Genomic DNA, 24212 nt, shown 5'->3' with positions numbered 1-24212 from the left:
AAAATATTATCAAAGCCATCCCTATTTGAAAGGCCCACCTATGCATCTCCAAAGATGAACAATAATGGATTATAAACAATCTCTGCCTGAATCATCAGCAGCCTTTTGCCCATGTCAAAAGTGGCAATATTTGCCAGGGCTCACAGTACTGATCTTCACTTACAATGCAAATGACGAAACAGACTGTGCCATCTGAAGAAAGAGAACTGTATAATAATCAGACTTGGAAAACAGATGCATGCTTCCCTTTATATCAACACTTACAGGTCACAGTTGCCCAGAAAATTTAATTGGATCAGCCTCATAAATATAAGGCAGTTATAATTCACTCTCTCTGAATTCCTCCCAATTCTACACCCCCCTTACCTCCCACAGCACTTTAGCTAATTGCAAGGCACACAGCAAGAACGTAATGGAATACTCTCCATTTCCTTGAATGAACACAACTCATGACAGAGAAAGGTCAATACCATCCAGAAAAAGGCTACTTTGATTGCCAGCACATTCAACGTCAAAAAGCTCTCACTCTACAGCGCCAAGACACTATGTTGAACCTTCTACCATCCAACTCGCAAAGGCTCTCTCAAATGTACCAACACCGCCTGAAGCCACAAAAGCACAAGGCCAGCCTGCCACCACCTGCACATTTTCCTCCAAGTCAAAAGCCTCTGGAGTTGGGCATGCACCCCGATTCATTAAAACTACTTAGGCAAAATCCTGAAACCTGCTCCCTGACAGCACACGAAGAATCTTCATCACAAGACTGGTAACAAATGAAAAAGGCAGTCACAGTTCAGAGTAATAATTACTGACTTTGTGAATGATTTCAACATCCCGCAAATGAAAACAAACATGATTTCTCCAGTTAATGTCAGCATACTTCCAACCATTCTGAAAATGGCATTCATTTACTCAATATTTCTGACTACTGTTCTTAAAATTGTTTACTATCAGGTCTGAAAATGAAGCACTTCTGCCAATGCAACACAACACTGATTATATTGTGAGCTCAAGTCCTACCTTTACTTGCTTAAGAAGGGTTTCAGCACCGATCTGATTATCACAGTCAGCGACTTCATACAAGAAGATCTCATTGGGATGGGCTTCTCTTCCCAATAACTTCTGCTTTGATTTGGGTATCTCCTCAATACGAACAAACCACTGGACAAGAGCGTGCTTTGTAGGAGGTTGCCGTGCACCTGATGAGGAAAGTAACTTGTCAATTGAAATACATGGAATTGCAAAAGCTTCCCCATCATCGAGCTGAACATTAAAACATGAAGGCGATTTTAAATTGAATGATTTGCATTAAATTCCTAGTTTCCATGCTGATAATTGTTCTCCTTGTGGGTACAGTGTATGGACGTAAGAAACAGGACAAATATACACAACATATACACATTCCAAACAGTGCTGCATAACTTTCTGTACCATCAAAAGTCAAATATTGCATTCCATGAAACCAAAAGTTGAATCCCAGGTGCCTTCTTGAAAATCTAAATATGAACTGGCCTTTCAATTCAGTAAAAACATATCAGAGGCAAATCAATAAAATGTGTCTTTACCTTCCTCAAATAACTTTAGCAACTTTGCCACATACGGACGATCTTCATCATCGCTCATGATTAAAACAAAATCTTCAACTGTGATGCACTGAATATTGGAAGTTCCTTCATATTCTATCTGAATGGCTCTAGAGAAAGAAGAGTTTACAATTTTACCTATTTTGGATGCGGGAAAATGTTTTCATTTCCCTCAACATTTAACGTGTGGTGAGCCATTGAGATTGTTTGCTGTAAACATGCAGACACACAAAACAGTATAGTCCAAGTCCCTGAGTCCACGAATGTTACAGCAGACTGCAAACACAATACAGCTCGTCTTCCGCCAAGCAAACACGTGAGGGCACAGTCGGGCTGCTGAAGGATCTCGGCCTGAAACATCAGCAGTACTCTTTTCCATAGATGCAGCCTGGCCTGCTGAGTTCCTCCAGCAATTTTGTGTGTGTGGCTCGAAAGTTCATGTGGTTGATTATCAACAATTTTAAAGATGCAACAACAGAATGTTCAGCTTGAGTGTGATAGTGAATTTTAACTTGTCTTTATTTGTCAATACCATATTCAGAAATGCATTTCTGATTTCCTTCCCAATATGTGATCTGTTAACTTACCAACTGTAGCTCTCAACTACAACCACACTGTGAATGTTAATGCTGGTTTGGAGGGGTTACACACAGATAACGATGTAAGATAATGTCTGAGGAACGTAACTCCGTCAATCAACACCTACAGCACTCGATAAGAAGATCTACTTGCTTTGATATTGCAAAATTCTGGGCTGTAATATAGTTTCTGTTCCCCTGACGACTTTACTGTTAACTGCAAAGTTTATGCTGGCTGTTCACAATAAGGATTCTGCAAATGGTACCGATAAAGAGGAGGAGCGAGATTAGTGGGGACTCAAAAGCCAATACTAGATTTTACAACAGGTCACGATATGGTGTATATAACCCAATTGAAAGAATATCAGGGAACCAGGAAAACGTGTCCATCCCCACTTTCGCTACTGACCACATTGGTTTATAGGCAAACATATCAATTTGACAGGCGTAATTACTGTATACACAAGAGATCGAATGTAAAACCCACAATCACCGAAGCAGAAACTGGCTGAGTACACGTGGAAAACATGAAGATGAATGGAAGATGGAGTTAAAATGAAAAACACTGAATTGACTAGCGACAAGTACAGTATTAGACTCATAGGAGATCGAAACTGCTTTTAACCCATCAACTGACATAACGCTAATTGCAGTTATGAACGACCAATGACACGGATCGTAGGTGCATATGCTTTCTACCCCACGAAGCAGCGTTTACTCACTCATAAACCAAATCCTGCAATTTACGGTTTACACGAGTAGGCCTCCCTTTCCAAGTGTATTTTCGTTTTTCACGCACGCTGTGCCTTGTAGTATATTTGTTCATTCCGGATGCAATGCGGTAAACAAGAGTTTTGAAAACACAAAATTGACACAGTTCGTCCGTAAGAGTTGCAAATAACCTCAAATAAGACTTTGAAATTGGATTTTCGCTCGGCTGTAGAGAAAGTTAAATTCTTAAGTTAAAGTTCAGAACTGCAGCCGATTCATTTTAACTTCTCCGAACGTACAGCTCATAACTTCGCTACATTCTCGCGCCATTCCGGTCAGCTGGGGCGCGGCAAGGCATTCTGGGTACATGCTGTCTCCAATTAACATAATCCCTGATCACCTTTAAGAAAAACAGGTTGTTATATTTAAAACAAGGTTAAGATACCAACAGTACTTAAAACTGGTGTTACTCTTTTTCGTGTGAGATGGTTGTCTTGGAGACAAGGCAAGGTCTTCGATCAGAAACTAACTTTACAGAGATACTGTCTGGCCTGCTGAAAGTTTCCAGTTTTTGTTTTTATCCTTGACTTAGTGCCATGTATTTTTTTTTGTTATTTCCAATGGTTTATGATGATCAATTTGAAACTTTGGAACCTTGTGCATAAGGTTCCCACAGACTTGCTGGAACCCGCAATTCTCAACACTTTAATGTCCTCGTATGAGATATTGTGTAGCTGACATGCACATTCCTTGAGCCTGTACTATGCCAATACAATACAATCCATCCACCCTCCATCTATCCATTCAGTCCCCTCTCCCACATACTGTATACTTGAGGACATAGTTAACTCTGCTACTGCAATCTAAATTATGTCCACCTGTTATCATTGAATTTGAAATGGTTTGGATAATATTCTTGTCTAACTGAGTGCTATGTACTCAACAATATGGAAATTAGCTCTGACATGTCCCTTCCACAAGTAAACAAAAACAAATCTGACATTGCATCCAAATCAGTCTGTATTCATTCAGTACCAAAGTGATAGAGGGATTTGCTGTTTGGGAAACCATTTGGTATTCCTGAAAGAAATCAGAGAGAGAAAAGCTGTGAGATAAATGAGCCATTGCAGAAAACTAAAAACAAAAGGAAGTTGGAGATGTCCAGTAGCTCAGTGTATGTGGAGAGATAAGAACTGGCCATAGATTAGTCAGTAGTTAGGAAGAGAGGGAAAATGCAGCAGAACTGGCCAGTCAGGCAGAAATGCAAGTTGCTCAAAGGCTGCAGTGTGCCCAGATGGAAGATAAGCTGCTGCTTCTCAAGCTTAGATTGGGTTTTCAGGGAAATGGCCACAGAAAGGTCAGAATGGCGGTGGGATGGAAAAATAGAGTGGCAGGCAACTGGCATCGCCAGAGATTGAACAGTTAACTGCTTCGTGATGCACTCTTGCTTTCTTTCAAAATGGTGTATCCATCCCTCCCACAACTTAAAAGCTAAGAATTAGCATCTTTCTCAAGTTTGCAATTCCAACCTATTTTACTTTCTAGATATGCTGCCTGACCTACTGAATACTTTCAACATTTTCTCACTTATTTTGAATGTAATTAAATAGCCTTTAATTAATTGACCAAAGGCTACACTAATGCATTGAAGGTGGGGGTAAGTTTCATCGTCAATATCTGCCTATACTGAGAGATGATCACCGAAATTTGCAAAATGATGCCTATTTTCAGGGTTTCACTGTGGACCTTAATTGTCAGAGGGCAAATTAGTGGAGGATCATCTTGTGGCTCTCAAGACACTAGAAAAATATCATCAATGCAGTCTCTGTAAAATCTTCTAAAGTTACTGTAAGGTCAAGCAAATCAGTGCAAGTATTGTCCCCCAGGCCAACAACTTCTGGTATCGAGGCCATAGTTTCCCTCAGACAGCCAGGTGGGCAAGGCAAGTTATCCGCAGGTCCAATACCAGACTCCCAAAACAGTCACACTATTTGAGTTCTGTCAGGCAAACAGAGGAAAAGGTTGAGGCCTGTGCTCAGAGTCACCAGACAAAGCTCAAAGACACTCTAGGTATTGCCACTGTCTCATAGTTCCGGTGATCTTGGTAATTATATCTAGAACTGATGATTGGTGGGAAAATCTAAGGGCATTAATGATTATCTGTTAGAGATCAACTTCAAGTTCAAGTTTATTACCCTTCGACTGTACGCATGTATACTGCCAAACAGAACAACATTCCTCTGGACCAAGGTGCACAACACAGTGCACACAACACATACAGTAATATTACCACTAGGAAGTTAACAAAGAATAAGGTGCTTCTGCGACACAAGTTTAAAGGTGAAAAGTAAGTATAACTGTAATGGTGCTTTCCTGGTGAGGACACTGAACAGCTTCGTATGCGCCAGGGATGTTTGTATAAACCAGTTCTATTGTGCTCTCACCTCTGGCGGCGAAGACAACATGCTCATAGAGTGTAGGCGTGACTGTTTTGAAGTTAGCATGGCTGAAGTTGAACGCAACAATAAAAAAACCATTCTTTACCGTGTGTGGATTGCAAGTTACCGATGTCGCTACACAGCTCAGGCAGTGCTTCCCCAGACAGCGTTAGCATGGAGAATGGATACAGCCATAATCACAATAGTACTAATCTCCCTCGATAAATAGGAGTGCCCACCCTCCACCGTTAGGAACTCTAACACATGTGAACTGTGAGTCGTTCACACATCAGTTCTTATTAATGTAACAACAGCACCTCTCCTTCCTCAGGAGTCTGCGGAGATTCGGCATGTCATCAAAACCTTGTCAAACTGCTATAGATGTGGGGCGGGAAGTGTGCTGATTGGCTGCATTACGGCCTGGTATGGGAACACCAGTGTCTTTGAGCGGAAAATCCTATGAAAGGTAGTGGATTCGGCCCAGTACATCACGGGTAAGCCCCCCGCCCCAACTATTGAGCACATCTACATGAAACACTGATTGTGGAAAGCAGCATCCATCATCAGAGATCCCCACCGCACAGGTCATGCTCTCTTCTCACTGCTGCCATCAGGTACAGGAGCCTCAGGACTCACACCACCAGATTCAAGAACAGTTACTACCCCTCAGCCATCAGGGTCTTGAACAAAGTGTATAATCACACTCATTTAAGGACACTTTTATCTTGTTATTTCATGCTTGGTGTTTCTTGCTGGTTATTTTTATCTGCATTTGCACAGTTCGGTGTCCATTGATCCTGTTTACAGTTATTGTTCTGTGGATTTACTAAGTATGCCCGCACAAAAATGATCTTAGGGTTGTATGTGGTAACATGTATGTACTCCGATAATGAATTTTAATGACTTTAACTACATACACCTCCACCACAGGTCTTGCCAGAGATGTGGGGAAGAAGGATTACTCCAAGAGCTAGACTTTCTTCAATGTCATGAGGAATTAAGAGGAAACGAGACTCCTGGCAGCGTAATGGGAGCACGCACAAGCATTGCATCAGGCTGAAGGAGTGCTTTAGCTCCTTTAATTGTTTTTAAATATTATTATTATTGTGTTCTTTATCTTTTATGTTTTTTTGTGCTGCATCGGTTCCAGAATGACAATCATTTCGCTCTCCTTACTCTTGTGTAAAGGAAATGACATTAAACAACCTTGAAAATACACACCTTTTGGTGCATCAGTATGCGCTTGCTTCCCTGCACTGTTTTCATTGATCTTTAGATCCCACTGAATCGGAGTAGTTGCGTTTTCCCATTTTGTGTACTTTGGACCATCTAGACGCTGGGAGGCGCTGCAGTCACATTATTCGCCGGGAGAGAGGTACGCGTACGTTAGACCGCCTAGTCGTTGGGAGGCGCTGCAGTCACATTATTCGCCGGGAGAGAGGTACGCGTACGTTAGACCGCCTAGTCGTTGGGAGGCGCTGCAGTCACATTATTCCCGGGAGAGAGATACGCGTACGTTAGACCGCCTAGACGGAGGGAGGCGCTATGGACGCAGTCTGGGAGGTCACCACCTCGCGGGGGCTTCTGGGATTGCAATGGCGAACCGGACAGTGAAAGATGCGCACAGCATCCATGGGACCAATCCGCAATATCTGATTGAAAAAATCATTCGCACCCGCATCTATGAGTCCAAGTATTGGAAGGAGGAATGTTTCGGGCTTACAGGTATAGAACGGTGGAGGATCAATCCGTAAGATTACAGTCATAAATTCGAGAAAGTCTGCAGATGCTGGAAATCCAAAGCAACCCATTCAAAATGCTGGAGCAACTCAGTAGGTGAGAGCACCTATGGAAGTGAAAACATAATCACATTTCGGGCTGAGATCTATCTGTTCATTTCTGTAGATGCTGCCTGACCTGCTGAGTTACTCCAGCATTTTGTGAAAAATTACAGCTGAAGCGCATTTGGGCCGCGACCTCTTCAGTTTTATTCGGATGGTAACTGGTTGGTTGTTGTCGACAGACTGGCAAAGTCGTTGCTTGTTTACATTGGGAAATTTTAAAATAACCTTAGTAAAAGTTTAGTCCGGTTTCTGAGCATTGGAAATGAAGGCGTTTGGCATGCTTGTCTTCATTGGAGTTCATTGGTGTCATGTTACAACTGTGCAGGACCTTGGTGTAACCACACTAGGAGAACTCTGTGTATTTATGGTTACCATGCTATGAAAAGTCTGAGAGGCTGTAACAAAAACAGATTCACAAGGATGTTGGTGGGACTGGAGTGCTTAAGTTATAAGGAGAGGCTGGAACTTGTTTCTTGGGATTGAACCAGACTGAGTGGTGACATTTCAAGTTTTATGAAATAATGAGTATAGATAAGATGGATAGTCATATTTTTCTTTTCCCCCAGGGTTGGCAAGCCTTAAACTGGAGGTCATTGGTTGTGAAAGATTCAAAAGGGACCTGAGGAGAAGTTTTTCCACATGGAAGGTGGTGGCAATATGGAGCAAAAGGCCAAAGGAAGTGGTAGAGGTGGAACCAATTGCAATATTTAATTCATACTGGGCAGGTTCATGAATAGGGAAGGTTTATATAAATGTGGGCCAAATTCAGGCAGATGAGACTAGGTTAGGTTGATATCTGGATTGGCATGGATAAATTGGGCTGGAGGACCTGCTCTCAGCTGCATTACTCCACACCTTTATACATAATATTGAAATAGTAACGGCATAGAAGTTGTTTGGTACAAATTCATATCAGACACAATCAGAAATTTAGGAAAGAGCAAGCATTTCCACTGTGCTATTCAACAAAATTGTGTAAGATGCTCTTTGTGAAGGTGAAGGTTGGGAGAATTTGACAGAGTGGAGTCAAGTTGAGAGTGACAGACCACTAAAGTTGCATAAACAGTTTTTCATTTGGGTCTCACAAAATGCAATGAGTCTTGAAAGGGCATGTTAGTGGCTTTGCAGCAGTGTTGGAATAGGCTGTGCCATTCCAAATCTCTCAAATCCTTTGCTTTCCATATTCAGTGTCTCTGTCATGACCTTCGCACCAGTATTGGTGTTAGAGTTTTAAATTACTTTAATGTAGTTAACTTTTTGTTCTTGTGTGGTCTTGATCTCAGGCTCTCATTTTATGTATTCTTCTGTATTTACATCAGTATATGCTGCTAACTGTTTTCTCTCAGATCTTTGTCATTGTCATTTGCCCTTCCATTGCAAGGATTGCTGGTCATGATTACATCTGTTATTATGATTCAGCTTGCTCAGTCACACCACATGAATAACGATGTTGGGTCTTTTCCACAGTCCTCTGACTGAATCTTGGTCCATTCTATATCTTTTCTTCAGACTGCTTAAGATGATCCAGTGAACAGAGGTTACCTCTGGCTTTAAGAAGGCCAAAACTTGTTTTTGCTTCTTCTCATAAAATTTATTCTCTAATCACTGATTCTGTTTTGCTGTCTGATGTTTGTCTGAAATTGAGTTACATTGTTTGCTGTCTTGCTACTGTATTTGCTCCTGAAGTAAATTCTGATTAAGAAGACTAGTTACTGCCTGTTCCATAATGTTCTCCTTGTCTACCTCTGCCTACACACACCTCTTCTTGGTTTCTTACTTTTAGACCTTTTGCCTTTTGGAAATATGATTTTAGAATGGGTGAATATTAGACATACAAGGCCAGCCAGAAGTGCATTGTATACAGTTGCAAGAAAAAGTTTGTGCACCCTTTGCAATTACCTGGTTTTCTGCATTAATTACTCATAAAATGTGGTCTGATCTTTATCTGAAGCATAATAATAAACACAATCTGCCTAATCTGATAACACACTAACAATTGTACTTTTCAAGTACAATTTATTGAACACATTGTTTAACCATTCACAGTCTAGGTTCAAAAAAGGTATGTGAACCCCTGGGTTGATGCCTTCTACAAAAACTATTTCAAGTCAGGTGTTCCAGTCAATCAATTGAGAATGGAGATGTGGGTTGTAGAGGTACCGTGCCCTATAAAAAAAGGTGCACAAAGTCAGGTTGCTGACATGGCTTGCTCTTATGAAAGATCTGTTTACGTACACCATATTTCAAATCAAAACAACTTTGAGAGAACGTTAGAAGAAGAATTGTAGAGATGCATGAAGCTGGAAAAGGCTACAAAAGCATTTCTAAAGACCTAAGTATTCATTAGTCCACAGTAAGAGAAATTGTCTACAAATGGAAGAAATTCAGTACTGTTGTTACTATCCCTAGGAGTGAGCATCCTGCAAAGATCACACCAAGAGCACAACATGCAATGCTGAAGGAGGTGAAAAAGAACCCAAGCAAAAGACAGAAAAAATACAGCAAAAGACCTGCAGAAATCTCTAGAACTTGCTAAAGTCTCTTCATGTGTCCACTCTAAGAAAAACACCAAACAAGAATGGTGTTCATGGAAGGACACCACAGAGGAAATCACTGCTCTCAGGAAAAAGCATTACTGCACGTTTCAAGTTTGCAAAAGATCATCTGGATGGTCCACAATGCTTCTGGGACTATGTTCTGTGGACAGATGAGACAAAAGTTGAACTTACTAGCGGAAGCTATATTTGGAGGAAGAAAGGGCACTGCACACCAACATCAAAACCTCATCCCAATTGTGAAGCATGGTGGAAGGAGCATCATGGCTCGAGCTGCTTTGCTGCCTCAGGGTCTGGACAGCTTGCAATTGCCGAGGGAACAACAAATTCGAAAATTGTTCAATTTTTGTCTCATCTGGCCGCAGAACATAGTTGCAGGACAATGTCAAGGTAGTGGTCAGTCACCAGAAGCTTCATAGAAGTTGGATGATGCAACAAGACAATGATCTGAAACACCAAGGGTACATCAACAACAGATGGTTTAGAAAGAAGAAAATTCGAGTTTTGGAATGGCCAAGTCAGAGTCCAGACCTTAACCCAAATGGCATGACCTGAAGAGGGCTGTTCTTGCAAGCTATCCCAGAAATATTGATGGACTGAAACAGTTATGCATGGAGGTATTGTCTAAAATTCCTGCTTGCCATTGTGCGGGTCTGATCAGCAGCTACAGGAAACGTTTGGTGGAGGTTATTGCTGCTAAAGGAGGTTCTACCAGTTATTAAATACAAGGGTTCATATACTCTTCTCAGCCTGGACTGTGAATAATTGAACCATATGTTCAATAAAGTCATGAAAAATACAATTGTTTGTGTTTTATCAGTTTAGGCTGATTTTGTTTGTCTGTTATTGTGACTTAGATGAAGATCAGACCTCATTTTATGAGTAATTAATGCTGATAACCCTTTGCAGAGAATCGTAAAGGGTTCACAAACTTGTTCTTGCAATTGTAGATATGAGATTATCCAAAGCTCAGCTTCCTTTGTCCTAGCACTCACCAAGTCTCCTTCACCCATCACTCCATTGCTATCTGACCCTGTAGCTGCTAGTAGAACATCACTTGATTATTTGAAATCCTTCTGTGGTTTCATGATTTTTTGTTAATCTCCATTTTATATTCTCTATTATAAGCATTCCCCCCAAGTATGGTCAGCTCCAAATTTAATTCATTCATCAATGACAATTGACTCTTCAGCTACCAAGGTCCTGTGCTGAAGAAGTCCCTGCATCAATACCCTTGATTTTCTATCTCTCCTTCCTCAAGAGTTTTTAACCAAGTGTTTGGTCATCTGTCCTAAAACATCCACTCAACAAAGTGTGAAATTTTGTGTAGTAGTATTCTGGTTCTTGCTTTTGGACCTTTTTGGAAAGGTGTTTTACTTTATTGTTGTCATCTCATACTCCTCTGCCTTACTCTACTTACAGAATTACTGCTGTGCAACTTGGCAGCTCTTCCCATGTATTTTACACTTGTTTCTTAAGTTCGCTATTTTGTACATTAACTAGTGCATGTGGTTTCTAGAAGTGTACATTTTGTATCAAAATTGCTTCATTTGTATGTTGTAATAAATTGACTGAGTATTTGGGAAACTCAAAAGAGCCAAGTATATTTTCAAGGCAAACACGAGGAAATCTGCAGATTCTGGAAATTCAAGCAACGCACACAAAATGCTGGTGGAACGCAGCAGGTCAGGCAGCATCTATAGGGAGAAGCGCTGTCGACATTTCGGGCCGAGACCCTTTGTCAGGTCTCGGCCCGAAACATCGACAGAGCTTCTCCCTATAGATGCTGCCTGACCTGCTGCGTTCCACCAGCATTTTGTGTGCGTTGCGAGTATATTTTCAGATCAATTGCATATGTTAGGTTCTTCTGCACATTCAATTCTTCAGTTTTTCTTACACTAAAATATTCAGCAGATCAGTTAACAGTTGTATTAAGGAAGGAGAAACAGCTGATGTCTGGCGTCAAAAGTTACAGATTTTCAACATTTTCTGCTTTTGTTTTAAATCTATATTTGATTTTTTTAACCTGTTATATGCAATTACTGGATTAGGTCTAGTGCTTCCATAAGGCAAAAAGGTTCAGTGTAAAATGTTTCTCAATAACTTCTGTATTCAGCTTTACAGAAGTTGTTCAGTGCTGTGACGACATTGTAACAAATTTCTTTTTACTACTTAGCGGAATTGGTTGTGGACAAAGCGATGGAATTGAAATATATTGGCGGTGTTTATGGTGGGAATATTAAGCCTTCCCCGTTCCTTTGCCTGACTCTCAAGATGCTCCAGATTCAGCCTGAAAAAGATATAATTGTTGAATTTATAAAGAATGAAGATTTCAAGTATGTATGATTTTAATTAAACTGTAATGCTTTTAAATCTATTGAGTCAATTTTTGCTTTATCACACTTAATCTACATCACATAATTTTGATTATACTGTAAACATAATAACCCTGCTTGAAAATCTGTTTAGGAGATATACCATTCTTAGTGACATTACCTGCTTTTAGATGGAGAGCGTTAGTTTGAATGGGAAAACTCTGCCTGTGGGAGTTTTCTCAGTTTAAGCTGATTCCTTCAGAATGGAGTGAAATTTGTCACATTCTTTTTCTCACCACACATTTTTTCAGAAGCACGATGGAACTGGAAACGATGTAATATTTATTACTGACCTCTATAACATTGTATTGAACATTTTATCAACTTTCTCTTGTGCATTGTCTTCTAGCACAGAAAGTTCTTTAGTATCTAAGGTTTGCTAAGTGAAACAGTATGCCTTTTAATAGTTGAAGCATTCAACGATTGGCTTTCATTACAGATATGTCCGATTGCTGGGTGCACTGTACATGCGGCTAACAGGCTCTGCTATTGATTGTTATAAATATCTGGAACCGCTTTATAATGACTATCGGAAAGTGAAGAGACAAAGAAGGGATGGAGGTAAAATAATTCTAGTAATCCGAGTAAATATGTTTTGAATAATTGTACATTAATTTACGAAAGTTTCTATATTAGACTATCATTCTTTGATCACTGAGCTATAAGGATAATTCTCTACATTGATATGATACTGTTTTAGTCACAGTAACTTTGTGCAGCAGCATCTTTTAACTATATATTCAAGTATTTATTCTTAAATGATGATTCAAGGTAAATTGTAATGATCATCTTGAATCTAACAGCGAAAATATTCTAGAAATTGTGTGCCTTTAATTATGATTGATCATAATCATGCCATAAAATTGTAGTGCTTTCTTATCAATATGCTGTTGAATGTCAGTTAGGAAATTGTCTCAAGCATTACAATCTAAATCTTAAAAAATGGAAAAATTATGAAGACGAAGGTGATTTGATGTGACTGTCAAGTATACACATTAAATATGACGAGAGTTTTTGCTTTTTCTACTCTTTTAGGTAAAGAGTCCCCTTCCTTTATCATCTTCTGAGAAAAATCTTTTCCTTCCCTTCTATTTAATTTTGTTACCTGTTAATCTAATTCTACCTCCATGGTTTTTGAACAATCTGTTAAAGGATATAGGTTGTTTTCTACTCATCAGTTGTCTCCTTGCAGTTAAAGAAAACAACTTAATTGCTGTAATTTTGTTTAACTTAGTAACCAAAACATAATTTTTTTCCCAAATGATTTGATCAGTATTTAGAGCATAGTAGCAATAATCAGTGTGTTTACCTTTGTGTAAGATTAATCCGTATAATGTTTGAAGGTTTACTACAAAAATCTTTTCTAGGTTTTTTATCATTGGTTTTGTATTTTTTTAAATCTTTCTTCTTGAAGAGTTTGAACTAATTCATGTTGATGAATTTATGGACGAGTTACTCCATGAAGAACGAGTTTGTGATATCATTTTGCCCAGGCTTCAGGTACAACTGATTTTATTCTGTTGCATTGAACAGTATTTAACTAAAGACAAGAAAAGTTTCACTGTTCTCTCCACCCACAACCCATCCAACCCTTGAGTGCACCACAAGCCCTTCCATCCAAGTTCACAATCTTATTGAAAAGCTTTGGATCACAAATGTCAGTTGAGATGAGGAATGGGCTTGGAATGATCCCAGCAACCATTTTTGATTCAACAGTTTGAAACCATTTTCCCTCACTAATTCTGCATAAAGGGATGGGGGTTTTGGCTGTAAAACACATGGGACCAATCTCACCCAAGAGTCAGTCCTTTCAAGCAAAGGTGAAAACATTTAGATGTCACATCATTGTACAGAATGGGGCCCCTATTACAGTAATGTGGTCTGGAGGGTAGTGAACCATTTTTTTTCTTAAAACCAAAACTGGTTCTCCTTTGCCTAATAAATTCAGTTAGAGTTTATATTCCATGTTTGATTTCTGCTAAGATGAACTTGGCCTTTTTGACTGGTTTATTTGCAGATTTAATCACTTGCATTGTGTTTTTGACCCCATGACAAACTCCGCACCATTGCTGCACTCTTGGGATGGATGAAACCATTCTAAAGCCCAAGCCTCCTGTTCCATGCTCAGCTGAGTTTCTGACCTTGTATCCTCTCCCTATCCTGGTATCAGGCTGGTGACAAAATACATATGTTTTCCTTCCATATCTAATACATTACAGGAGAAATTTGATGTTTTTGGTAAATGTTCAAAATATGGCCAATCCTCTTGTCCTTATTTCAGATCAGTTTTTAAACAGTATGAAATGAACATAGAGCAGTTCTTCGCACAATCTTGTGCTGATCTGTCTAATCATACTTCATGATCAGTCTGGCTCTTCCCTCCTAGACAGCTGATAATCTTCATTTTTTTTCCCAACTATGTGCCTATCTAAGAGTCTTTTAAATGTTCCTATTGTATCTTCCTCTGCTACCAACCCCAGCAGTACACTCCAGGCACCACCCTCTGTATATATATTTTTAAAAAACCATCCTCTTGCATCTCCCCCAAACTCTCCTCCACTCACTTTAAATAAATGCCTTCTGGTATTAGCCATTGCCATTCTGGCAAAAAGGCGCTGGCTGTCCAGTCAATCTTATACATCTCTATCAAGTTGCCTCTCATCCTCCTCCGTTCCAAAGAGAAAAGACTTGGCTCACTCAGCTTTTCTTCAGAAGACACTTCCTCTAATCTAGACAGCATCTTAGGAAATCTCCTTTGCATCATCTTTAAAGCTTCCACATCTTGTCTATAATGAGGTGAGATTACTATCCAACCTAATTTTGATTTCTTTGTGGATGATGAATCTTTTAATAAGTGAAATCTTAACCAAATTATCTTAAATCTTAAATGCATTTGACACACCTGTTGTATGTGTTACAAGTTGTACAGCTAAAATATTATTGTACTTTAATTGTTTGTAATGATTGCTGTGAATCTGATCATTTAGAAACGTTATGTGTTGGAAGAAGCAGAGATGCTGGATACACGAGTCAGTGCACTCGAGGAAGATATGGATGATGTAGACTCAAGTGAAGATGAGGATGAGGATGACAAGGTATGTACATGGAGTCATAAAGCACGATAGCACAGAAACAAGCCCCTTGGCCTGTATAGTTCATATTAACTTGTCTTTCTGTCCAGTGACATCATTGCCCTCCATATCCCTCTTATCCAAACTTCTTAAATGTTTCAATTGAACCCATATTCACCACTTTCACTGGCAGCTTATTTCACAGTCGCACCACCCTCAGCGTGAAGAAGCTCCCCTCGGGTACCCCTTTCTTCACCTTTCTTCTTAAACCTATGACCTCTAGTTCTAGTCTCAGGGGAAAAAGCCTGCGTCTCCTTACCCCATCAATACCCCTCATAATTTTGTATGCTTCTATCAAATCTCCCCTTACTCCAGTGAATTCCTATCCTATTCATCCCCTCCCTACAACTCAGGTCTTCAAATCCCAGCTACATCTAAATAAATTCTGTCTACATTCTTCCAAGCTTATTGATATCTTTTCTGTAGGTAGGTGACCAGAACTCCACACAATACTTCAAATTCAGCCTCACCAATGTCTTAGACAACTTCAACATAACACCCCAACTTATGTACTCAGTGTTCTGATTTATGAAGGCCAATGTGCCTAGTATTAAATAGATCACAGAAACCTAAAATAATTTAAATGACTATCATCTGCTCTAGTGGTCTGCAGTGAATTTTGTTCACTACGTACATTGGATGAATTCTTGATGACTATTGGGAACTAATACAGTTTTGTAGCATTGTAGTCCTACTAGTAGAGTTCTAATTTGTTCTGCATTTCATTTACATACATGATTTGTTACTCGGTTTGTCTTTTTTATATATTTTTTTAACTATTTGCATGGAATTTCGGCTAATTGGGACGGGTACTTAATTTGGCCAAAATGTACTGGTCCCAATGTCTCTCAATTAATGGGAATCCATTTTTTCAGGCTAAATCTGGCATCATCATCACATTTGAGTTGTTGATATCCTTTCATGTATCTATTCTTCCTCTAAAATAGAGTCATTTTTCCTACCTTAACATTTCATGATTGGTACAGAAAGGGCATTAGGCGCCTTGAAGATTTTTTCATAGATAATCGTTTTGCAACTTTTCAACAACTGTCTGCAGAATTTAACCTACCTAATACTCATTTCTTTAGATGTCTTCAAATTAGACATTTCATTAACACTTTAATATCAAACTTTACTGAGATGCCTGAGAAAAACGTTGTGGACCTGTTTCTTTTACTCGTGATAAGTTAGTGATCTTGAGTCATGCCCCCTTTGATAAAATTAGAACTGCCTGGGAGCATGATTTAAATATTTCTTTATCTGATGAGGTTTGGGATTCAATTCTTAAATCAGTCAATTCATCCTCTTTATGTGCTCGCCACTGGCCCAGAGCCGTCAAATGCTCCTCGTACAATAAAGCTTACATCCCTGGAATCATTCTTATGAACCTCCTCTGGACTGTCTCTAATGCCAGCAAATCTTTTTAGATAAGGGGCCCAGAAGTGCTTACGACAAATGCAGTCTGACAAATGCCTTAAAACCTCAGCATTACATCCTTGATGTCCATGTGATAAAGCTAGTCTTTAATCTGCTCTTTAAAAGATATATAAAAAGGAAATACATGTAGTTTTATAAATAAGTAGTGTAGATATAAAGGTACATTAATCCCATTTGCCTGCATTAGGCCTATATGCTCTATTTAAGTTTGTGTCTAAATTCATTAAACATAGTTATTTTTATTTGAATCCACTGCCTCTTATCAACCACTCTGTGTAAAACAAAATTTGCCCCTTTAAAACTCGTTCCTCTCACTTCATACCCTTATTGTTTTATTTTTGAAACTTTACCGTCGGGCAAAGTAAAAGAAACAGCTTATCTGATCTCTTCCATACTTGGCCTTCCAGTCCGGATAACACCTTAATGATCCTCCTGTGCACATACTCAATAAATTCAATGATTCCTGATGGTGGCAGCATAGATAAGGTAGTGAAGATGAATACCTACATTGGCTGAGGAACAGTATATGATGGTACAGGTTTATAAATGTCTGTTAGGTTACAGCTGGAGTGCACCCCATGTGATTGCAGTGGAGAAGATGCAAAGAAGATTCACTAGGATATTGCATGGGCCTCAGTTATGGGACTTGTTAGGCTGGATTTTCATGGAGCAGAGGCAGTGGGGGTGGGGGGGGGGTATGGGGATATTTATCCCTGCTGATATGGGGATGTAACAGATTGATAGTTAAAGACAGAAGGTAGTGGAAGACTTTACCTCCCAGAGATGTCTAAAACTGGAGGGCATAGATGTAGGGTGTGGGTATGAGGGAAGAAGGGATGTGAGGGATTTTTTTTCTCCCAAAGACTGGTTGGATTCTGGAATGCATTGCTCAAGAGGGAGGTACTGTCACAGCATTATAGTAAAGTGTGCTTCCCTCTCAGGTGGCGCATTTTTAACCAAGCACCATGACAGTAGAATGAATGAGATTAGAATGGATAAGATGTGGTATTTTATATGAACACAGTGGGTCGAAGATTGTGTTTCTGTGATATATGTATGATTCTATAAACTCAGCTCTTGACGTGCAGCAAAATTCTGTAAACATTTAGTTTTGTGCTAATAAATGACAACATTCTGAAATAAAAAGCTGGTGTCAACAATAATTTCTGGGAAACTACTACACACTCTGAAAAGCCCAGTTAACCCTAACCCATTAACGAACGAGGATGGTGAGGGATTTTGTTAATGCAGACCAGTTTAAATTCAGTGTATGCAGGCGACTCTCCGTTAGGAAGGTAACTAAGTCGCCTGTATTATTAGAAATGTTTCTGACCTATTTTCTTAGAAAACTACCATCATTTTCTGTAACATGAGGCTGCATCATATGAGCATCAAAAACGTGAAGTAGAAGTTGTTTATATTCCACTGTGCATTCCATTAACGTGCATATCATTCCACATCTCAGACTTTGGATAATAAGTTGTGAATTCAGCAAGGGTTTCCATTACCTGAAGAACTGTAATGTGAGGGCCCCCTGTATTGGCAGGTTTAATGAGTTGATGTCACTCATTTCCCGTTGGTCAGCTGGTGTCCATGGTCCACTTGGCTAATGGATCATTGCAGTGTAACTAGCAGAGCTGCTGCCTCAGTACCTACAACCCTAGTTCACTCCAGACTCCTGGTGCTGACTGGAGTTTGCACGTGCTCTTCGTGACCATTCAGGTTTTTTCTTGATTGCTCTGATTTCCTACCGCATCAAGGATGTGCAAATTGGCACTTTAATTGTCCACTGTGATTGCCCAAGTGTGTGAGTATGAGAACATGGGAGAAGTTGATAGGAAAATGGACAGAATAAAATGGGATGTAAGTAGAATTATTGTGACTGGTACTTGGTTGTCTGCATGACCCTGAGATCAAAGGATCTGTTACTGTAATGTGTCACTCTTTCTACTCACTGTCTCTTGGCATTTTGTATGAAAGTAGTTTAAAAATTGTGTACATTAAAATTTTCAACTGTATTATTCCCTTAACTTAAGTACAGTTATGTGCTGCTATGGTAGAAATTTTGTGTAATATTTTGATCTACAAGTATGTATTCAACGCAAACATGCCATGTAAATTCCCATTTGCGTTTATCATAATTTTCCCAAGTAAATTTATATTACATGCTGTGACCTCTAGGGTGACAGAATGCCAACACCAGAGCCTCCACGAAGAGGTTACCGAGATCTTGACAGGCCTCGTAGGTCTCCCTCTCCGCGGTACAGGAGAAGCCGAAGCAAAACACCAAGGCGGTAAGAAAATTGTACCTCATTCAGCAAAGAACAAATAACACAGCAGCAAAGTGCTGGAAATTCACAGTCAATTCATGGGCATGTGAAAGAATAGTTAGATGAGTATTCCAGGTATATGCTACATGTTCCCTTTTGTTTATCAATGTTCTATTTGCAGTTTTCCTTTACAATAATGCAGTTCTTTTAAGTTGTGTCTCTGACTTGGCATTTTTTGCTATAGGACCAATTCCTAATCTTAGTAGTTGTTGGATTCTGATGTTTTAATCCAAGGTTCTTTCAGAAGTCAGGAAACAGGCACAAAGCTTAGACATGGCAAGCAGTTACTTGTATATAAATAATTATGCAAAGTACAAATATAATTAATTGTTAAACTGCAAGGAAATAACAGTTAAACAGTCTAATCTAAGAATTAAACAGTTGACTGCGATTGAAAGTGGCAGAGATGACAACCATTGTCAACGACGACTGCATTCCCACAGCTGCCTACGAGTGTGCTTGGTTGGGATGGGAAGTGTGAGTTGGAGGAGGGGTGGGATGGGATGGGCGAAGGAGAATAGAGTTCATGGAAGGATTGACAGGGTGAGAACTTGCAAAGGCTTGGGGAGAAAAACTGAGGGTCCAGAAGAAGAGGTGGCAAGAGCCATGGGAGTGAAGAGTACTATGGGATTGGAGGAGAGTGGGCTAGAAAATGAACATTATATTTTTTTATTGCCTTTAACTTTCAATTGTTAATAATGTAATCGTTTATTATGTCACATATTTTAGCTGATTGTAATTTAAATTCTTGTGCTTGGGAGAACTATCAGAAATTTTTCTTCAAAACTAATTAGGTTCTTGGTTCATACAGTGTTAACAAGAAGGTAACATTTTCGTAGATGTATTTGAAGATCTTGAATATTTCTAACTTTATTTATGTTAGCTGCACTGCATTACAAGTTATTTGTTAATTTTTGTAGATTCTTTGGACTTATGACCACACATTTGTTCATGCTCAGATCTTCTTTAGAATGCATTTGATTAGATTTGGGAATTTAACTGAACGGGTGAAACATGCACATACAACAATAAATCATCGGAGAAACTAGCATATACAATGAATTCCAGTTGGAAGTAATGTCGGAGTAGTGAATTGTATATTTAACCTTCTTAAGAAATAATCAACGTCTTAATCTTTCAATTTACAGGCGCAGTAGGTCTCCCAAAAGAAGAAGGTATGTATACTTTTAATGGTCTCTTAGATAATGTGGACATCGCTGTTTTTAAGCAGACTTATTGCTTATTTTACTTTATGGTTTTACTGAAGCCCATCACCACGTCGTGAAAGGCATCGCAGCAAAAGTCCTAGACGTCATCGCAGTCGATCCAGAGATCGGCGTCACAGATCAAGATCCAAGTCTCCAGGTATAATTCTTAGCTTCCTTGCAAATGAATGGCTTGCTGTTTAAATCTTGAAACTTAAACTCTTATATAGTCTGTTGGATTGGTGAAGATTATAAGTGGAATTGACTTGATGTGCTTTCCTCAATTTACTGTTGTGACAAAAACTAGACATTCTTTAAGGCTGCACTGTACATCTGCTCCCATTCAGAGTAATGATAGAGTTCCATTTGTTTCCATCTTCCACCCCAAGAACCTGTAGGCTCAGTGATTATCACCACCTTCAGCAGAATCCACCATCGGTTGTCTTCCCCTTCCCTTTCAGTATTGCAGTGGCATTGTTCATCTTGCAGCTCCTTGATTCAGTCATTCATCACCACCACACTCTTCAGAGTCTTGATATTTAATACTTAAGCTTTTACCTTTTCCCTTCCGAAACATTCTTACTGAGAAAGCTGTGATTCACTTGTGCTTCCGGTATAGTACATTGCATGCGGTGCTCACAATGTGAACCTCTCTGTACTGAGGAAACCAATTCAGATCATGTGATCAGAATACCTCCATGTAGTTCGTAGGGGTAATCTTGAGCTTCCAGATGCCTGTATCTTTAATTCTCCATTCCACTCCCGCTCTGCCCTCCTTCTCCATGTCAGTAAAGCCCAATTAAACATCAGGAAAACATCTTATTTGCTACCTCAGCTTGTTAATGCCTTTGGGACTCAACATTGAATTTCCAGTTTGTGGTCAGAAAGAAGGGGATACTGGGGATCCTCTGTGGTGTGGGTAAAGCGAGTGAGGAAGCGGACTGGTTTGCACTCTACAGCTTTTTTCTTGCTTGAGGTTATGCAGTGATAGGTTAGAATTTTGATTATGCTGTTGCATGAATAGTGGAAACTAATTCAATTGTGGTGTTCAAACTGGTAATGGATGTATATTGAACAGGCAGGACCTCCTGTGCTGTAACCAATGTTTGATTCTGTGGCTACATCTGAAATGCTCAGGTCACCATATCCTGCAGGGGGAAAAAAAACTAGTGTTTTGATGGTGTGATTAAATTGAATGGAAGAGAAAAGAGAAAAGGTGTTCGAAGGGAAGTAAGCCCATGAACATAGGAAATAAGGCAGAATGGTTAAATAGTTGAATAGGACAAGATAGCAAGACATATCAGAATGAGGTAAGGGGAATTTGAAACACTGAAAGTGTTCATATAGTTTTAGTCTGTGCACAGTATAAACATAATTGAAAAATAAGAGTGTTTGAATAAATAGATTTTTAAAATATTTTCGAGCTTAGTATGTGTAGGAAATTTTATCTCTTCTGACACTGATTTGCACCAGTGCGGATGACTTTTGAACTCTAAACACAAAGTATACTAAAGATGCTGTGGTCAAATCAACACATAACAAACAAGCTGGATGAACTTGACCAGGCAGCATCTGTCGAAATGAGCAGTCAACGGATGCTGCCTGACCTGCTGAGTTTATCCAGCTTGTTTGTATGTGTTAACTTTTGAACTTTGTTCTACAAAGAAAGTTTGGTGATTTTCCTTTATATAATTTTTCAATATTACATGCAAACCTTTTGGAGGAAATTATGTGATTTGTCTTCCTTGCCATATACATGCTTTCATCACTGATACATGTTCTACCTTTCTCAATAGGTCATCACAGAAGCCACAGACACAGAAGTCATTCCAAAACACCTGAAAGGTAACATTGTTTAAAACAACTTTTTCTTAATAATCGTAATTCACTCTGTGCGTGATTTCTAACCACTTCTGCACTGTTCTTAGATCGAAGAAGAGTCACAGGAAGAGTCGCCGAGGAAATGAATGAAGGTTCCACAAGATCACAAATATGCACTTCAAGTGCATCTCAAGACTTGTCTGTAGATAAAACTGCAATGTTAACAATTTTTTGTCTTGGGTGTTAATATGTTATTTGCAAAAATTCCATTTGACCTAAGAGTGCTATGGTGAAACTTTTCTAACATTTTTGGAAGAGGCAGAATATTCACAGTTTGGATTTTTGTGAATAGTAAGAATGTTGAGTACTTTTTTACGTGACTTTAATGATTTTTATTACTGTTAACTTTGATAAGATCTTTTGGTTGTGAAATGAGCAAATTCTTTTTTTTAAGCTGATGTTGGGAAAATGACTTAACTGAGACAATGATTATGCAAAAATTCACTTAAGACATGACTGAATCTTTGGTAGTTCACAGTCAAAGTTCACAGTTTTAAGAAGTAAAAACCAATACTATGGAAAACATTAATATCCTAATTATATTGTACAACTAAAGCACATAAGCATTTGTGTGTACAAATTGGCTAGCCACAGAATGTTTTGTCCTTATTGGCAAAATACAAATTAACAATTTTAAAAGGAGTCTGTGTGTTTATTAAAACTTTACAAATAGACAAGTTAAACTGGAGTATCAATATTAATTATGTATTTGAATCTTCTGATGTGATTTGAATCTGACCGTTTTCAGACAAATAGTGAAAAAGTCAAATAGAAAGAGCTTAGCTGATCTAGGAAGTTGTATCATGCATTCTGATTCCAACCCACCAGGAGCTGTGAGACAGGGTAAACAAGCCTGTTTAAAAATCTCGACCATTCTTGGGGGAGAAGCAACTTCTGAGAAATTCCTCTCCTATAGAGAGAGATTCCCATCATGACTTGTACCAACTTTTTGTGTTCGTACGGTCACAATGCCTCAGATGTTTTCCTTTTTTTCAATTGTTTACTTATTTATCCCTGAAATGCGGGTTCTATTTCTAGTATTTACTCTTCATGATTTACTCTTCATACATTAGTGCCTGTCCCTTTATAAACTGATTCTCAGGAAGTGCTACAAATAAAAATATTGTAAAACATATCAGACTTAATGAAGAATTTATCCTCTATTTAAATGTAGGTAAATTTATCAAATTGCTATTTTCCCGTCAAAAAAGAATGATTTGAGAGAAGACCTCGGAAGAATAGGTTATGATAACTATGTAACATCAATACCTATTTAGTTTGGCGTTTAGTAGATCAGAACCATAGATTTAAACACAATCCAGGTATTGAGTGACCTCAACCAAGCCTGTATTTGTCAGCTTTCATTCAGTGATAGCACATTTGTCTAGATTCAAATGTTTGGATACTTGGAACATAATATAAGCCTGTAGTAAAGAATGGTTGGATGTTAAAAAAAATTGTGCATCTATTTAAAAAGAGATTTTGTTTTGGTTCTCTGGACAATATTGCATTCAACCAACATCACTAAAGGAATAATTTTTTTCATTGTGGATATTAACTGGTGATTTTTTTTTGTTTCGAAATATCTACACAATTGGCATTTAATCTCAGTTTATTAAAGGTTGAGGTTAGAAAAAAGATGCATCATTAGACTCATGTTACTGTAATGTTAGAAGTCCATTGTTGATGAACTAGGCATCAGAGTGTTGTCAGCAAGAAGAAAAATAGTAAATTTATTAAAATTATAAATTCAATATGAGTTGGTAGCAAATATATATCAATTGTCACTCTGGGTTATATCATGAAAATTTCTTGCTGTGACTGCAGTGTTTATTACTCAGTCATTTCAAATTTTGAGGTATCTAGCTTTAATAAATTTTCCCCATATCTTGCTCTTATTTGATGAGCTTCAGGCTACAATGCATTATGATTTTGCAAGACTACTGCTGTGTTCATCTTGGTTAAAAATGGCGTCCCTGCTTGTTTCTCTCTCAATTTAAACATTGGAAAGACCAGTGCTCTGATTTTTAACTCTTGATACAAGCTGCATCCTTGCCAAAGATTTCAGCTGCCTTGGTCCATGTATTGAGTTGAGACTGACAGTCCACAACTTTGATCTTTATTTTCCAGTTTCCTGACAAATT

The 24212-nt window shown here is 38.8% G+C and overlaps 2 protein-coding genes across 2 annotated transcripts in view; one reads left to right on the top strand and one right to left on the bottom strand.

Moving 5' to 3' along the window:
* Positions 1 to 3200, bottom strand: part of orc1 (origin recognition complex, subunit 1) — a 41710-nt gene extending 38510 nt beyond the window's left edge. Inside the window, exons 1-3 of the mRNA XM_073063002.1 lie at positions 2884 to 3200; positions 1566 to 1693; positions 1021 to 1199 (exon numbers count right to left, since the gene is read on the bottom strand). Coding sequence (XP_072919103.1) covers positions 1021 to 1199; positions 1566 to 1693; positions 2884 to 2987 — 411 coding nt within the window. The 5' untranslated portion in view covers positions 2988 to 3200. The remainder of the gene's footprint in view (positions 1 to 1020; positions 1200 to 1565; positions 1694 to 2883) is intronic.
* A 3681-nt stretch (positions 3201 to 6881) lies between these two features.
* On the top strand, positions 6882 to 23201 carry prpf38a (pre-mRNA processing factor 38A). Its single transcript, XM_073063001.1, has 10 exons — positions 6882 to 7035; positions 11886 to 12045; positions 12524 to 12645; positions 13499 to 13584; positions 15072 to 15179; positions 18834 to 18946; positions 20131 to 20157; positions 20250 to 20347; positions 21984 to 22032; positions 22116 to 23201. Exons 1-10 carry the CDS (start codon positions 6906 to 6908, stop codon positions 22156 to 22158), a joined length of 936 nt encoding a protein of 311 aa, XP_072919102.1. The 5' UTR covers positions 6882 to 6905; the 3' UTR covers positions 22159 to 23201.
* The last annotated feature ends 1011 nt before the right edge of the window (positions 23202 to 24212 follow it).

The sequence above is a fragment of the Hemitrygon akajei genome, chromosome 12 (genome assembly GCF_048418815.1).
Source record: "Hemitrygon akajei chromosome 12, sHemAka1.3, whole genome shotgun sequence".
Lineage (NCBI taxonomy): Eukaryota > Metazoa > Chordata > Chondrichthyes > Myliobatiformes > Dasyatidae > Hemitrygon > Hemitrygon akajei.
Note: the sequence above shows the minus strand (reverse complement) of the source record. Positions and strands in the feature narration are given on the sequence as shown.

Coding starts and splice junctions, on each gene's coding strand:
- prpf38a (XM_073063001.1), top strand. CDS start 6,906: ATGGCGAACCGGACAGTGAAAGATGCGCACAGCATCCATGGGACCAAT. Junction 7,036..11,885: donor GGAATGTTTCGGGCTTACAG/GTATAGAACGGT, acceptor TTTACTACTTAG/CGGAATTGGTTGTGGACAAA. Junction 15,180..18,833: donor ATGAGGATGAGGATGACAAG/GTATGTACATGG, acceptor TGTGACCTCTAG/GGTGACAGAATGCCAACACC.